Genomic DNA, 17188 nt, shown 5'->3' on the forward strand with positions numbered 1-17188 from the left:
GAGGCAGCGTGTGGAGCCTGTGGTACAGAACCAACAGCCCCGCGTCTCTGCTACAGGTCTCCCTGGTGGTCTCAGTACCCTTCCATTCTGTGTCCTCCTTACATTTCCACTCAAACAGGCGCTTAGTAATCCTAGGGCCCTTGCTTCCTCTGTTAGTTATTTTGTAACATCGCCACATGTTTTACTGAGTTCCTCTCTCCAGATATGAAAGGTTCCTGCTAGACCTCAAAAGTTCTTTGCACCAAAACTGAAAATTGTCTTCTGAATGCTAATAGTCTGTGCTCTGACATCTAGAGTCTGACAGAACAGCGAACTTCTTGAATACTTTCTATGCACTATATGTATTTATACATTATCCTAGGATAAGGACCACGTGCTAATTATGAAAAAGGGAGGGGAGGAACTTGATGTTCAAAGTGCTAAAGTTACTGCCCAAGATCTTAAACCTAGTGAGGGGAGGAGTCTGGATTTGAACCTTGGTGACTGATGTTGAATCCATGCCTTTACCACCTTGTCTGAATTTGTTTACAAGTCTATTTTTTTATTATTTTTCTCTCAAAAAAAATTACAAGACTCCATTTACCATTATTGTTTTCCCTGGCATTCTTAGTACCCACTTTGGCTTCACTCATTTGAGTGAAATTTGTATACGTTTCGAGTCATCTTTCTTCTGATTTAGTTCCGTGCCCTTCTGTAAGCATTAACAACTGCCTGCTGTGTGACATGCAGGGTACCTGTGGGTCTCAGCCTTAGGGAGAATCAGTCCATGAGGATTTCCAGTGCAGATTTGTTCTAATAAAGGAGTCTGTGCAAATCTTGTCAAAGTACAGAACAGAACAGAAATGCCATCATAGTCTGAGCCTATGAGCTTACTGATAACAGTGAGAGCCAGTGGCCTAAGGAGACTCAGGAATACTGACTGTACAGGGACATCCTGATACAGTGTGGGCCTTCAGACCGGCCTTTCCCAGTCTTTGTGTGAGATGAGCACTTTGTGTCCGGGGAAAGTCCCTCTGATGGTGTGGGGTATGTTAACGCCATCTGCTGATCCTCAAGTCTTGCAAAGCTCTGTGATCCCACCCTGCTCGCCAGCCAATGAGCCACCCCACCACTGTTGTTGATGTTGGCGGAGACATGAGATCCCTCGCTGTGTCGAGGACTCACAGAACACATAAGGCTGGAGCAGCTGCGTCCAGGGAGGCGTCCCCAGGGCCCAGATCCCAGGCAATTTGGAGAGAGGCAGTAAAAGCAGCACATGTGACCGGTTACATTACATGGAAGAACCCTGGATTTAGGGAACTCACTTCTTCTCTAAGGGGGGCTAAGCCTCCTAGAAGGTGGCGTTTCTTTGTTATACCAGCTCTCTTTCCTGCAATGAGCCCCTGTGTTTACTCTCTCTATGCAAATACCCCGAGAAGTGGTGTGGAACCAAGCAGTGCCTGCTAACACGCTAGATACCTCTCTGGCACGTGAGCTGTGCCCCTCACGGTGGTTTTTTTCTGGTTGTGTCCTTTCTTTTCACTACATTTCTGTCCTGCACCTCCCTTAAAAGTGTAACCCACAAACAGCAACTCCAGATAACCCGTGACACCCAGAACGACTCCCAGGATTCTTGAATGCTTGGCAGGGGAGGTGGTATGGGGGAAGAGAGACTTGGTATAAGTGAGAGAGATACAGCAAGGCTAGAGAAGCAGCCTGGGAATTGAAACTGTGTCTTTTGTTCACCCAGGTAATTTATGCCGCTGCACTGGATACAGACCCATTGTGGAGAGCGTGAAAAGTTTCAGCCCCGTGAGTGTGAAAATGACTGATGGCTGCTGAGCCACCATCATGCCCACCCAACATTGCCTCCTCCCGAACCACCCTCCTCATACACACACCTGATGGGTTTCAAGGAAAGAACAATAGTGTGTTTAAAAGAAAAATGATTTTCTGGTTTTGCTCATCTCAGTAAGCATAACTGGGCATTTTTTCCCCCCAGAAATACGGACAGGTAGCACCATAATAGCTCTTTCCTGAAGGTGAAGTTTGGAAATGGCATATTCTTAGTGAAAATGGATTAGGCCCTTCTAACATCTTGCTTCATGATAAAGAAAAACCGATAAAAGTCTGTTTCTCAAACTGTCAGTTCCACTGCACTTTTGGTTGAGACATAGCCGGAGCGAAACGTTTCCATCAGGTGAATGCCTCTCTTTCCTCTGAATGTGACTCCATCCCGAGATTCATACTGATGGGGGATGGGGAAGAGCAGAAGCCGCTCCCATCATTCACATTAGGTGGAGTCGATGGAAAGCGGGACCTGCAACATTCACAAAGCACCAGATTCAGACTCTCTCTGCAGCAAACGCTACCCCCGCGGGCCAGTCCTGCTGCAGATGGCAGGGTTCCCACACTGAGCAACCTCCCAGTTCTCTGGACAGTCACAGGGTGGTCTGTGCTTTAACCTAATTAGTTCTGACACTAATACTCCAAGGGAGGGGTCACAAGACTGACTTAGCAAATGCCAGTCTGGGCCTTTGGTGTTTCTGATGCACTAACTAAAACTCAGTAGTTCCTATACCCTCACCTCCTCAGCTTCAATCATATGCCAGGACAGCCAGCAAAACTCGGGAAACACTGCCCGTGCCTGCTGAGTTATTGTAGAATCTGTTATAAAGGGAACAGGTGAATAGCTAGGTGAGTTGGCACATTGGGGAACATCTAGGAAGGGCTCCTTGTCAGTGTACTTGAGGCCTACCGTGCCCCCAGCACGGGGATGCTTCACCGAAGCAAAGGTTCATAAATTCTCTGGCTCAGAGGTTTTTAAATGCTTTAAATTTACATGGTGTGTGAGTACGTAGGTATAGCATGTGTGTGGAGGTCAGAGAGCAACCTGATTCTCTCTTCCCACCTTTAGTCCAGTTCCAGGGATTCCATTCAGGTTGCCTGGGTTGCCCAGAAAGCACATTCAACCACTGAGCCATCTCACCTGCCCCCAGAAGTCCTAATAACTGCATGGTGGCATACAGGTGCAAACCCACAACTCAAGAGATGGGCTAAGGCAGGATAACTGCCAGCTCAAGACCAGTCTGGGCTGCACAGTGAGTTCAGTGATGATGTAAACTACAAGTAAGACCTTGTCTCATCTTTTAAAAAAAGTTCTCCAGCGCTTTGCCCCCAGACCCATCCATCCACTGAGCTAGGCTGGTGGGCTGCAGGTTGAAATCAGTGTCTCATAGGATCTTTCTGCCACTTGGCCCCCTTCTAAGGCTATTCAGGAGTGGTCATAGGTTCAGTAATAAGAAGGATTTGTCAGTGGAATCCAGTCCTTGCATCTTGGTGACAACCCAGAGGACATCGTCCTGATTTCAGAAGCTCCAGGTCCTCCAGGTCTCTCACTCCTCCCTTGGATGACCTGCCTCCCACTCTTCTCTCTAGAGAGGCTATTGGAAGATTAAAGGCTTTATAACACATGGGAAGCAAGGAGTACAAAACCTAGACTAGGCTAGACAACCAGGATAATTGGAGAGAATACAGTTATTTGGAACGAGCATAAACCAACTTCATGTCAGAATGCATGGCCTCAAGTTCAGATTCCACAGTCTTCTAGCTACATAATTTGATAAGTTACCTAACTTTTCTAAGCCCTTGTTTCCTTGTCTGTGATGTGGAGTCATGACTAAGATAATTAAAGCACAAAGCATCATGCTGAACACACACTCTTGGCTCAGCCATATCTAAAACAGAGCTACTGTAGTCTACCCCTTCCACCACTGCTGTGTCGAAGTGCGTTTTGTTACTGTAACAGAATGCTACACACTGGATGAAATCTAATGAGTAGTAATCTACTGGGCCACAGTTCTGTAAGCTAGGACATTCACCATCAAGGTGTCCATCCAGCAAGGACTCCCTTGCTGTATTATAACTTGGCAGAAGGCACTGCAATGGTGGACGAGATTTGAGGGTAAGAGGGAAGCAAAAGGGGTCTTAAGCTTGTCCTTTAAAAATGTGTCTTCCCTGGCTGTAGCGGCATTGGTCTAATCTTGGGTGAAAACCCCTTCTAACCCAATCGCAGGCGGTCTGAGTTCTGGAGGAACGCAGATTGAAAGCTCCCCATACAATCATTATGACCTTCCTCACCTCCTCTGCATTCTTACAGCCTGTGCCTCTCTGATCTCACCATTAATGTTTTCCATAGAGTTCATCCTGCTGCTTGATGTATGGGAAAGAGAAATGTTGCTTGGATGAAGAAAAGAATGAGCCAGAGGGAAAAACCAGTGTGAGTTTCCCTTTTCTTCCCCCATTTCCCTCTATCATCTTATATTTGGCCTCAGTGCATCCCACCCAAGTGAGTGAGAGGTCTTTGCTGGGGAAAGAGCAAAGGATCTAAAACAGCTGCCTTTCCACCTCTTTCTTTCCCTTGACCTTTGGTCACTGCCAAAAGAAGTTCACCCCGGAGAAAGGAGTCCTTGGAACTTAGCTGCAGTGAATAGTGAAAATAGCACAAATGTGGGGGCTGTCTTTGGAAAGGAAGGCTGCCTCAACCTCGGCTTGGTGACTTCCTCCAACATAACTGAATAATCACTAAAGAAAGTTTGAAGTGGAGTATATTTGCTCATAAGACCCAAGTTGAATGGCAAACACACAGTAGTTACTTATTAAATGTCTGGTTTTCCTAATGACTCAAGTCCAGCCAGAATTACTCCTTTAGCCAACTGTAGCCAGCAATGGAATTTGTGTGTTGAGGGCATCGGATTTCTATTTTCATACTTTCTGACTGAGCAGTTTCACTGCCAGGAATCCACTCCAGGAAAACAGTTAGAGGTAGGTTAAATAGTTATTATGGAAAAAAAAGATACATGCCACAGTGTTATCTACAACAAGAATTAGAGCCAACCCAGATGTCTAGCAATTGGGGATTACGAAATAGCCTAAAGTGACCGCTACACTGGAACTTATACTAACCTGGAATCTTTTCTGTAACCTTTAAAGAAGTTAAAAATAAAGATGATTTTTTTAAGCGAAGCAATTTAAAATTGAGAATTTGACATTATTAGAAATGATCAGCTTGCGCAATATAAGCACCTATACGCAAAGTGGAATTAGGAGCAGAAATATGCATAATAATAGCTACTTCTGCACCTTGCTATTTCGTTTCTGCAGACTTTTCAGCAGTTCAACAGGATTTTATGGCAGTTGCACACGCACACACTCACACACACACAATGTTTAAACCAAAAAAAAAAAAAATGGATATCATAGTCGTTACATTAAAAACACATTCTCCTCTAAAAATCAGGTGCGCTTGATTTCTAGTCTAGAGAGAAGGGAGAGGGAGACATTGGAGAGGTAATGTGGGCCTTTCACCTGACAGCCACCAAACAGCCCTGCATGTGGTGACATGGATCAGGCCTGCCACTGGCGTCTGGAGGCCCAAAGCAGGAGCATCGAGGTGACGAGCTGGGTTCTCCTCCCTCTGTGCCCAGCTCTGTCCCACACCGCTGGCGTTACAGTCTGCACTCCCAACCCCTGCTCCCAAATTATACCCGCTCCCCAGTCACTTTCCTTTAGCTACTACGCAGGCATCTCTCCTCTTGATGAGCAAGGAATAGAGCAGAAGCCTATGTGGGTTCTGGAGGAGTCTTTGGGACTTCTGGGTAGAAGCATCCTGAGGTATGGTGCCAAAGCTTGTGGCTGCTGGCTGTCAGTGTAACCTTCCCACTCGGCAATCTCCTTGGCCCCCTGTGGAGGGACCTGATGAGAGAGGGCTAGATCAGGGACTCAGTGATCGATAGGCCGAGGGTAGGTGGGAATGGGCTTCTTGAAGCCACATTTGGTGCTTCCCATATCAGTAAAATATAAATAAGGGCACACTTCAGGATATCAGCTCCCTCCGTTGGCTGCTATTTACAAAAGTAATCCCAAGTTTCTCTTGGTAGTGTGACTCTTGGCAACAGCAGCTTCTTTTATTCCAATCTTAACTGTTCGTGTTGACTCTCAATCACATATTCCACACAGTAAGAAATGCATGTTACAGAATGGCTACAAAGGGGTTAATTAAAATGGCTCCAGACTTGGGAGGGTGGGTTTTATTGAAGGCAGCAGCTAATGTAGATGCATCGAGCCATTGCAGGTGGTTAGGTAAGTTGTTAAGAACTCAATTAAAAAGCAGCTGGAGGCAGAGCCGAGCCAGGGTCAAGTTAAGTAGAGACCAGGCAGAGGGACTGGCTGCCAATTTGGCAATCCAAGGAAAGGGCTGGTCAAACAGTGAGGACTGTGCTGAACTGGAGCTCTGCGGACAATCAAGAGTGCTCTACATGTCAGTCTCTTAACACACGTATTCTAGATGGTCAAGTAACAGACTAGTGTGGTTCTCAATGACAGTGTCAGAGCCATCATTTTAGGTGACCTCGCTGAGGGGTGTGTTCTTTGCTGGTCTAGTGTGTTTGATGACTTCTTGGGCCTGATTTTTCTGACATGGTTTTAATATGTTGTATGCTCTCACTCTTCCCCAAGTGGCATTTTATCTTGCCTGAATAGGTTATCAGACTGTGCCTCTTGGGTTGTTGCTGGGCAGGTGGTGGTGTCTGCATGCACAAACAAGATACAATGTCATCTTGCACTTAAAATGGAGTCACTTGGGGCAAGGCACAGCCTGAAAGCCACTGGCCTACACACTATAGAGTAGCTTACAGTGGGACAACCCTATCTCTACAACTCCTTGTAAATGCAAAACACAGTCCCTGTTCCACGGGAAATAAGAGACAGCTTATTCTGAGTCCAGTATGAGTGGTCTGTTGGTATAACATTCTTTTGGAATGTATACAATTTACCTTGTTCTTTCAAATGCTGATTTCTCTCCCCCACTATCTGGTTTCAATCTGGACATTGTATTGTGATGTTTATTCTAAGCATCACCTGTCTCAAGTTTGTGTAAACTTGCCACCATTTGTTCTCTACATTGTCAATAAAACAACCAGCCACAATGCTGAGCAATGGAGAGGATGGGGGGGGATATTCTGTTCCAGAGGGGGAGGGGGAGGAAGGAAGCAGGAGGGGAGAAGAGGAGGAGAATCTGCAGGAGAGGTCTTGGGACCACAGGGAGAAATGAACCAGACCTAAGATATCACTAAAGCAAGTATAATGGGTGAATCTGAATGGTAGGAAACTATACGGCTTGGAGGTTTAGGATGGAGTAACTATTGCCCAGCATTGTGCTCTAGGTTAGTTAAATAAATCCTAGTCTCTGTGTGGTGATTTGGGTATACAGCTGTTTAGGATTAACCACTGCTTTACTAAAAGATAACTCAATAATAAATATTTATAACCCACAACAGTGGTCATGGTCTGGGAATGCAGATTCATGTTGTTCTGAATGACAGGTTCTACCATGGAAAAAGTTACATGAATTCTATAGTTGCATTAAAAAAAAATCAGAGCCAGGTATGGTGTTATGTGTCTTTAATCCTAGCACTTGGGAAATAGAGACAGATGGATCTCTGTGAGATCAAGGCCAGCCTTGTCTACACAGTGAGTTCCAGGACAGTCAGGGCTATGTAGAGAAAGCCTGTCTCCAAAAAAAGCAAAGCTAGAGAGGAAGGAAGGAAGGAAGGAAGGAAGGAAGGAAGGAAGGAAGGAAGGAAGGAAGGAAGGAAGCCATTAAGTGTTGCATTCACAAAGTACATTGGTAGCAGTATGTGAGGGGATCAGTAAAGAAACCACCAAAATGGGCAACACATGATGGGGGGGGGACAGTTATTCTGGGTATGAGAGAGAAAATATTCAGAAGCACTTGTGAGAGTCCAAAGCAGGGAGAAAAAGAAGCAGATTGGACCCAGGGCTATCTTCTAGAGAAGGGAGAATGGCAGGGGCAGGGGGAAAGTTTGCTGTTATAAAAAGAACAGAGCTGCAGTCAGGATGGAAGCTTTGAAATGTGTAATTGGTACTTGTGAATAGGGACTGTGGGAGCCTGGAGGCCATTGGGTTTTGACATGCAACCAAAGGTATATATCCCTCCCACTAGAGGCAAGGAAAATGACCCGTCTTAAGAGTTCCTGAGGAATGCTGGCTTTTATTTAATCACCAGAAATCTCTCTACAGTCCAGCTTGAGCTGGGCCAAGACTGTCTTTTCTGGCTGTATGCACTTCCTGAGACCTATTGGGAGGGACACTAGGTAGTTGAGCAGGGACATTTCTGCTATGGATCTTAGTTGACATTTGTAGCTTCAGAAATTTAAGCTAGTAGTCAACAGGACATGAAGGTGAGCCTCAGATTACTAGTAAGAAGACTAAAAGCCCAAAGTAAACTTGGTTCTGGTTCTGCAAAATTCTAGCTCTCCACAATTACAAAGTTCTAATCAATCAGCAGGGGCCCAGGGCTCTTAATCGGCTTCCTGCTTTCTTCTACTTCTCCACCTAAACCCCTCCTGTCTTCTTTAGTTCTCTCTTGCCTCTCTTCCCTCTCCCACTCTCTGCAGCCCTCTTTTGTCCTCTTCTTTCTCTGGCTTTCTCTAGCCCTCTCCCACTCTCTCTGCCCCCTCCTGGCCTCTCCCTCCCTCTCCCTCCCCCTCCTCTTCTATCTCCCTCCCCTCTTCCCCTCCCTCTGTCCTCTTTTTCTCTCCCTTTCCTCCTCCTTCTCCCTCCCCTCCCACTTCCCTCCCTGTCTCTCTCTTCCTTTCTCCTCTTTTTCTCTCCCTCTCACTCCTCCTCCTCCCTCCCCTCCTTCTCCCTTCCCCCTTCCTCTCCTGCTCTCTCTCCCCTCTCCCACCATCTCCTGCCCTCTCCTGTCACTGCTCTTATGTCCCAGTTCCCAGTCCAAACTTTTCAAACAGGTAATCAATATTCAATACTTGACTGCTAAGAACCATGGTGCTTTACCAGCCTTTGCCACAAATACTAAAACATTTTTTTTTCTTCTTTAGGCTTTCTCCAAGTTGTATAAAAAAGAAGAATTTCAGCCCTTAGACGTAACTCAGGAGTTTATATTTCCACCTGAACTAAAGGTTTGTTCTTCTCCTGGTGATCTAGTTTCATGATGCTTGTGAGAGGAGGAACAGTAGTCCCATTAGGTCATGCCCAGTTGAGCCTCTGCCCCTGTTTGCTCCCCTGGGTGATTTTGTATTATGTAGCCCTCCAGAGCTGTGAAAATACATCCTTTTTGTTGTTGTTGTTATTTGTTTCAGACTTTGCCCAGGAAAGGGCTCATCTTGTCCCTGATCTTTCTCCTACTCTATGTCCAGGGCACATATGTTCTGGTACCCAACACCCACAAATATCCATAGAAAATTCAGGATAAGAGTAGGAGCAGGCAAGAGCAACTCTGAGCTCTTTGTTTCAGTAGCCAACGACTCCATGTGTACGGGGCACTGAGATGCCTCCCTTACACAGTTTCAAACCATTTCTCTAGGCGTCCCTTGGACTCCTTTGTATTTGTTTCACAAGCTTCTGTTAGCAGAGGCCCAAGTACCAGGCCCCAAGCTAGAAAGTCCAGATGCAGAAAAAGCAAACTGCTTGTTCCTGAGGACATCCTTCCAGTTTTGACAGGTCACTGAGGGAATATTTTTCTGCAGTGGTGGGTTTACCTCTTTGCTGCCTTGGTTGTAAGCCCAGGCACCATCACTCTGCACAGTTCTTGGCTTGAAAAAAAAATTACTTTGATTTGGTTTGATTTGGGTTGGTTTAGAGATACTTACATCTTTAAAAACTGCTAACAACCCAAAGAGTTTTTGTTACATAGGTTATAGCTATTGATGAGTGTACTGTGAATTAAAATGGAAACTATTTTAATCACTCATTTAGGGTATTTAGCCTAAATATGTATCTGTACACCACATATGCAGTGCCCATAGGGGCCAGAAGAGGGCGTCAGATCTTCTAGAACTCGGAATTATGGATGCTTGTGAGCCGCCATGTGGGTGCTGGGAACCAAACCCTTGCCTTCTGCAAGAGCAGCAAGTGGTCTAAACCACTGAGCCATCCTTCCAGCCCCAAGAGTAAACTTTTTAGGATAAATAAAACATTACTCATGAAAAACTTTTTTCCCCCCGAAGAAAATTCAGAAACAATGGAGTGACACTGTTCAGAGGTTTTGCACATCTCTTTAACTCTGGCTTAAGGGGAAAAAGTTGGGCTTGCATACGGCTGCAGGCTGTGGACAGGTGTGAGAACACACACACACCACAGGAGTGTTTTAACATACCACTATTCACTCCTGAGACCATGTGAAGGAAAGAAGGCAATTACAATCGTTGTATTTAATTATATTACAAAATTGTTTTGACTTTGGAACCCCTGAAATGTGTCCTGGGAGACTTCCCAGAAGCGCCTGCGCTCTACTCTGAGAAGTGCTGGTTCTTTCTGCCTCATGGGAGCACATGAAACATTTAGCAGTCAGGGTTTTCTCACATTCCCAGAAACACTCCTGTCCATCATCTTTCCCCCCTCGACACTGACACAGAACTTACTGCAACATTTACAGCGATAAAGAAGTTTTCGTTTAACCAATCTGCCTTTAGTGACAGCTTGCTTCCAGCAGCCTTTTGCCAGCATTTCTGTGTGACAAAATTATTCAGTGAGATGATCTATGAAGACACGGAAATTATACCGAAAGATCTGCCCCATAAACACTCCTGCAAAGAGCAACAGTGTTTTCATAAAATATTGCAAGGATATCATCAAAGTTCATTTGAAACAAATTAAGCAATTCTATTCCTGCCGAAGAAATGGTTGCCTCATTTAATATTAACTGGCAGGGACTGTTGAAGCTTCTTCCAAAGGCCCTCAACTTCAGTTTCACAGGGCACCAGGCAAGGAGCCCAGTGCCCTGGGGTTCATTCATGACCTGTGTCACCATGTCTCTGATTTGGCCCTCATTGCATTCTTTACTTTGGTAAAATCAGATGAGCACTTACCACGTTTGTTTATCCTTTCCTGCCTGCACCCTGCAAAATAATGCCAGATGTGATTTGACTTGGTGGGATGGGAACGACTTTCAACAGAAAATACGAGCATATCAAACAGAGGGCACAGAAAGTCCACTAGAGAAGAGGAGGGAAGAAAAGTAAAATTAAAAGTCTGCTTGACTAAGCATGAAATTACCCTCATGAATATGTATTTGACACTCCTTCGTGTTAATGTATTGCTACCTATCACAGCCGTTTGTTTTAGAAGAATTGATGGGAGGAAAACCTAAAGAAATCCTCCCCATTAACCACTAAGAAAGAACCACTGGTCGCTTTGAAGCCCTGAGTCTTGCTTAGGAAACCATAAACATAGAATGTGCTTGACCTTCTATGTTTTTAATTGGTTTGTGGTTGCTTGGGGAGGTGGGGGAGCAATTCAGCAAGACAGCCAGCTTTCCCCCATATTTCAGTGGCCACTGAGAGCCAAATGGCATTCATGTATCATCCTTAATTTTTACACACATCAAACCAGAAGTTAGAGAGGGTCCAAAGTTTTTCTGAAGTGATATGGATACTTAGTAACCTGGCTGGGATTAGAACCTGGATCTCCTGCCTCCTGGTATATGTAGCATATTTCTCTGCCTGGCAAGAGCATGTAGCCCGCAGTCCACACGTGTTTGACTACCTGCCAATAATTCTATCACCATTTGCAGTCCAGTCTACAGGTAGGTCTTTGGCTGGGAATTTGACATAAGATACCCCAGCTCTTGTCCTTGTATGTACATAGGAGCCTTGTTTGTTTTTAACTTAAGACTTCATTAAAAATCCACTTCACTTTTTTTAAATCTATAAGAGATGAGGGAAATACTCAAATGAATTAAAATAATTATGAACTAAGGCGTAAAATACTTGTCTTTATTTTGTTATCTGTACCTGCGCAGTTTGTCACTGACATCATCATTGTCTGAATTTAAACACTACAGAGGATGGCAGAGGATCCCCAAAACAGAACTCTGACTTTTCACGGGGAGAGGACTACCTGGATTGCCCCGGGAACCCTAACAGACCTTCTGGAACTGAAAATGAAGTACCCCGGCGCCCCGCTCGTGATAGGCAACACCTCTCTTGGTGGGTAGCGAGACCTAGTTCCTCGTTCCTGTCCTGAGGCCCAGCAAAGCAGAGAAAGCCATACCATTGGCTCACACAGCAGATTCACCCGGTCATGGGGTGTCTGCCGTGTGCTGGGCTGGTGGGCAGCTTGGTGCCCAGCTACCTTCCCCCACTCATGCTGTGCTTTAGCCTTCCATCCCAACTATCGAATGGATTAGACTGGGGGGAGGTTAAGAATTTCTTTTTTTTTTTTTTTTTTTTTTTTTGCCCTAGAACCAATAAATAGTAAACCAGACCTTTCCCTTAGTGGGTTCCAGGGGATGAAATCTATGGATGGTTAAGGACCACTGAAAAGGGAAATGGGCTTCTTTCACCATGGTTTCGTTTCAGCGGGGTTTATTTATTTATTTTTTTAATGTGAATTGCTGTTTTGCCTTCATTTATGTCTGTGGAAGGGTGTTGGATCCCCTGGATCTGGAGTTACCTGGCAGTTTGTAAGCTGCCATGTGGGTACTGGGAATTGAACCATGGCCTTTGGAAGAACAGACAGTGCTCTTAACTGCTGAGCCATCTCTCCAGCCCTTCAGGGAATTTTAGGTCATAGTTTTATTTGCAAAATGAAATCTAGCTGGTGTATTCCTCCTCCTCCTCCTCCTTTTCCTCAATCCATGATGGAACCTGAGTTAGCCCATTTTAGACAAGCGCTCTACTACTGAGCTATGTCCTCAGCCCCTTCCCTTTATAAATTTTTGGTACGGAGGCTAGATGAGTGAGTTGCCTGCCTCTTGAGCCACTGGGATTATAGGTCACCAGGCCCAGCATTCCCACTTATGATTATTCTTCTCTCTTTTAGGGATTGAAATGAAGTTCAAAGAAGTTTCTTATCCAATTATTATCTCTCCTGCAAGGATCTTGGAGTTATTTGCAGTGACAAATACAAAGGAAGGTGTGTTCTCGTTAATTCTAACTAGGTCCGTGTGCTGCAGGTGGCTGGGGGAAAGTAAAGGTTGTTTGACACTAAGGAAATCACAGGCTCACAGACGCTGGGAAGTCATTCTTGGCACTACAGTGCTGGGCCATGACTGACCCTTTGTAAAGATTATCTCCTCAACTTAGAAAGTCCAGAAAAAGAGTTTGCATATCCTGTCTTGAGAGCCAACGTTTTTTGCAGAGAACTGGGGCTCGACTAATATCTGTTGTTTGCTCAAGTTCACCCTGCTCTGTCTAAGGTCCCCGCTCCCTGAAGAGGGCCTTCGCTGGCATCTTCACTGCGGCGGCTGAGGAAATGGCTGCCTTGGTCTCTGTTAGGTGGGACACAGCGTTTCCCCAGGCAGGTGCCCTCAGTCCTCCTTCTTCCATTGCCACAAAACGGATTCCAGAGAACACCCCACAGTTCTCCAACCAGGAGAAGCTCCATGTTTCTCTCTCACAGCATAGCACTCAGTTCTTTAGGTAAATGCGAGTCTGTGAAGAGTAGATTAAGACTGTTTCCAAACACTCTTTTTTCAAGTCATTGGGTCTCTCCATGCTCAAAGCTTCGAGCCGGCCAATCAAGTCTCCAGAGAAAGACATAGTTTCTTCCCAGGGCGCTAATTCATCATTGGATGATGATGTAATGCCTATGCCATTTGTCATTCATAGTTTATCTTCAGTAGAATCATCTTCCTCCGCTCAGAGATGCCTTCAAAATGGTGCTATTTTCAGATTATGATAGTTTCAGTGCTTTTCAAGCTTTAATTAAAAAAGAATCTTGAATTTTCTAAGGAAGGAAAAATACAAAGGTAAATAAGCATTTAAGCGCTGCTACCAGTTAATATAAAGCCAGATACAAAGTTACAAGTAATCAACCGAGAATCCTTCGTGTCCTTGCTCTTCTCAATGCCTTGTGTATTTTCCATTAACAAATATGTTTAAGGAGGGAAATGATACTTTTTAATTAATTTATTTTTTTATTAATTGCAGTTTATTCACCTTGCATCCCAACTGTAGCCCCCTCCCTCAGCCCCTCCCAATCCCACCCTCCCTCCTTCATCTTCTCCCAAGCTCCTCCCCCAGTCCACTGATAGGGGAGGTACTCCTCCCATCTGATCCTAGATTATCATATCTCATCCGGACTGATCACGTTGTCTTCCTTTGTAGCCTGGTAAGGCTGCACCCCTCCCCCCCTCAGGAGAGGTGATCAAAGAGTCAGCCATTGAGTTCATGTCAGAAGCAGTCCCTATTTTTTAATGTTGTTTTTGAGCTAGGCTTGGTAGCTCACATCTGTAATCTCAGCATCTGAGACTGAAGTGGGAGGGTTTCCATGAATTAGAGGCCAGCCTAGGCTATTACATGGTGACTTCCAGGACAGCCTGGGCTACAGAGTGGTTCTCTATCTCTCTCTTTCTCTCTGTCTCTCTGTCTCTGTCTCTATCTCTCACACACACGTTGCTTTTCATCTTGTAGAAGCAGCTAGTTCAGAAAAGCATGAGTTGTGCTGGAGGAAACTCCTACCTAACCTACTGTTCCAGGCAGGCCTCGTCCTTGGGGTATCTGGAAAACTGTGGACAACACACAGGCACACACACTCTGTCCGACGGTGTTGCTGTCTTCACCAGTGGTTTCAGGGCTGCTGAGTCATGTCACAGCTCTGACTCAGAGAACTTAATTCTTTCTGTCAGTCTTCCTCTGGCCAAGAAATGGATCCTCATGTTGTGAGCGCTCTTTCAACATCCACCGAGTTGTAAATAAATCCCTGATTTGTAATCGCCAGTGGCAGAGATCAATGAGTAATCACAGCCAAATGAAGGGAGGTCAAGAAAGTTGATACCCTGAGTTCTCAGTCTGAGATGAAAAGCCTTGGACAGGTAGACAGGTGTTGTCATTCTAGATGAATCTTTGGACTGTTTGACTAGAAGCTTCCAGACGAGTCTTTGACTGTTTGAGCTGAGCTGTTTGTTCTAAGTTAACCAGTTGCACAAACAACCTTGCAGAAGGGAATTCTGGCCTGAGATGAATCATCAGCCATTCCTGTTGACATCAACTGAAGCAAGCCTTCCTTTCCCAGATGAGGCAAGCAAGCCTTATTAGGCAGGAGCCTGCTTAAGGCAGGCTCTTCTCTCCACGAGCCCTTTTGGGCAACTTGCCAAAAACTAAATCACGAGCTCCCCCTGCTGAGCATATGCTGATAAAGCAATGTCTAAAAAATTGTGTTCTTTGAAATGTAAGCAGTTACAAATTGTACTTTTTCTACAGAAAGTCCATGACTCTAGAGTGAAACAGGATGTAATGTGCCAAAACAGAGACGCACTGGCTGAACGTTTCTGGTTTCCTGACAAGATTTTTCTAAGCTCGGCTGCTGGTGGGGTGACGCTTCAGGCAGCCCAAAAGCAGCACCAGGAGCTGCTTTTAACATTTTCCTAATACTTACATAGCTGAAATCACACAGTTTATTGCTTATCTAGTTATATTTTCCCTACTGAACACTGACTTAAGAGGAGACCTTATCTGTATTTTTTTTTTACCCTAGGATACTGCACACAGTAGGTGCTCAGAAATAGTTAATGGATGAAGCAGGTCAGAATTTATTCATAGTGCCTTTTAGGAAAATGGTTCAACTAGGGGATGGTAGAACACTGATCACAGATCAGATACAGGTTTAATAGTGAATAACGGGAATGAGAAAAGCGGGGCTGGGGAGATGTCTCAGTGGCTGGAACACTTGCCACACAATCCTGAGGACCAGAGCTTGGATTCCCAGAAACATAAATGCTGAGTGGATGCAATGGCCTGCCTGTAATTCCAGTTTTGGAAGACAGAGACAGAGGATCCCCAGAGCAAGCTTGTTATCAGGACTGTCCATATCAGCAAGCTCTGGGTTTGACTGAGAGATCCTACTTCAATGAATAAGGAGGAGCAAGGCTGTTGGAAGACATTGCTAAAACCTACCTGGGCCTCTACATGTGTACCTATGTTCACACATACGCCATGTGTGACACATGTTGACAAAGGAATGGAATTTCAAGTTGAACTTTTAAATGGAAGGGTTTGAAGTTACCAAGGAAACAAGTGTTATGCAGGGCATCAGAGACACAGTGGTCTGAAACAAGCCTCCAGCTTATCCTCAGATGCTAGAGATGGATGTCACACAAACTCCATGAAAGATCACAGCTATGACCAGTGATGTTACAGAGGCAGGTAACAGGGCAGTCTGACCAAACTGCAACTTTGGAAGTCAGACCTGAGTTTGAAAGGTAGGCGGGAGGCAACTGGTCAAGAAGGTGGGAAGTACACATACAAAACACCAGAGATAGAAAACAGTGCCTGGTGCTGGCACAGAGAGTCAGGGGGAAGGCAGCAGAAGGCCACCTAGCCCCAGGGGGAGGGATGGTGGGAGGAAAGGAGCATGGGCTGACCTGATAGCAGAGAACAGTGAGCTGCCCTGCTGGTTTTGGTTCCCTTTCAGTGATCATGCATTATTTTTGCTCTTGTTTCTCCTTTGTATTTATAAGATGGCCTAATGAGCACATGGAATGTTTATGAGTGAGAAAGACAGCATCATAATCAAGTCTGGCTGTCTTTCCTTCACTTTCCCCTCATATCCAGGCTTACAGAATATTAACAAAGGTGCCTCACTTTCAGGGCTGATACTGGGCGCTGGCCTCAGCCTGAGCCAGGTGAAGGACATCTTGGCTGATGTGGTCTCCAGGCTCCCCAAGGAGAGGACACAGATGTACTGCGCTCTCCTGAAGCATCTGAGGACCCTGGCTGGGCAGCAGATCAGGAACATGGCTGTAGGTTCTCTGGGACTTCCTCTGGGCAGAGACTCTTTAAGGAGGAAAGAGAGCATCTCTGTTTCCAGAAGTTTGCATTGGCATTTCCTTCCCATGTGACATGAATGAAAGGCTATCCTACTTGTAGATCCCTGTGGAATAAGCCACTTAAATGACCCGGTTGATGTGCAGGGATGAGATCTTCCTGGATTGTTACAGTGACCTGGATACTGCCTGCAGTTATCTGTTGAGGATTGTCTATCCAGTCCAGAAGGTTCCTTCTTTAAAAGCCCCCAAAGAGACTCAGCAACTTCATCACCCCAAATACCCCTTGCCACTTTCACTGGCCCCACACTCACAGCCCCATCATTCCCTCTTACTTAATAAGCAATCTGTGTGGCTTTGTTTAACCATTTCTTGTCTGCTATCATGCAAGCTACACACACA

At 45.3% G+C, this 17188-nt stretch overlaps 1 protein-coding gene across 1 annotated transcript in view; it reads left to right on the top strand.

The window, feature by feature from the left end:
• The window catches only part of LOC110559602 (aldehyde oxidase 3), an 82768-nt gene that overhangs the window by 10888 nt on the left and 54692 nt on the right, over window positions 1–17188 (top strand). Inside the window, exons 6-11 of the mRNA XM_021655103.2 lie at window positions 1730–1791; window positions 4178–4258; window positions 8901–8981; window positions 11864–12008; window positions 12844–12936; window positions 16611–16762. Coding sequence (XP_021510778.1) covers window positions 1730–1791; window positions 4178–4258; window positions 8901–8981; window positions 11864–12008; window positions 12844–12936; window positions 16611–16762 — 614 coding nt within the window. The remainder of the gene's footprint in view (window positions 1–1729; window positions 1792–4177; window positions 4259–8900; window positions 8982–11863; window positions 12009–12843; window positions 12937–16610; window positions 16763–17188) is intronic.

Source organism: Meriones unguiculatus, chromosome 15 (genome assembly GCF_030254825.1).
Source record: "Meriones unguiculatus strain TT.TT164.6M chromosome 15, Bangor_MerUng_6.1, whole genome shotgun sequence".
NCBI lineage: Eukaryota > Metazoa > Chordata > Mammalia > Rodentia > Muridae > Meriones > Meriones unguiculatus.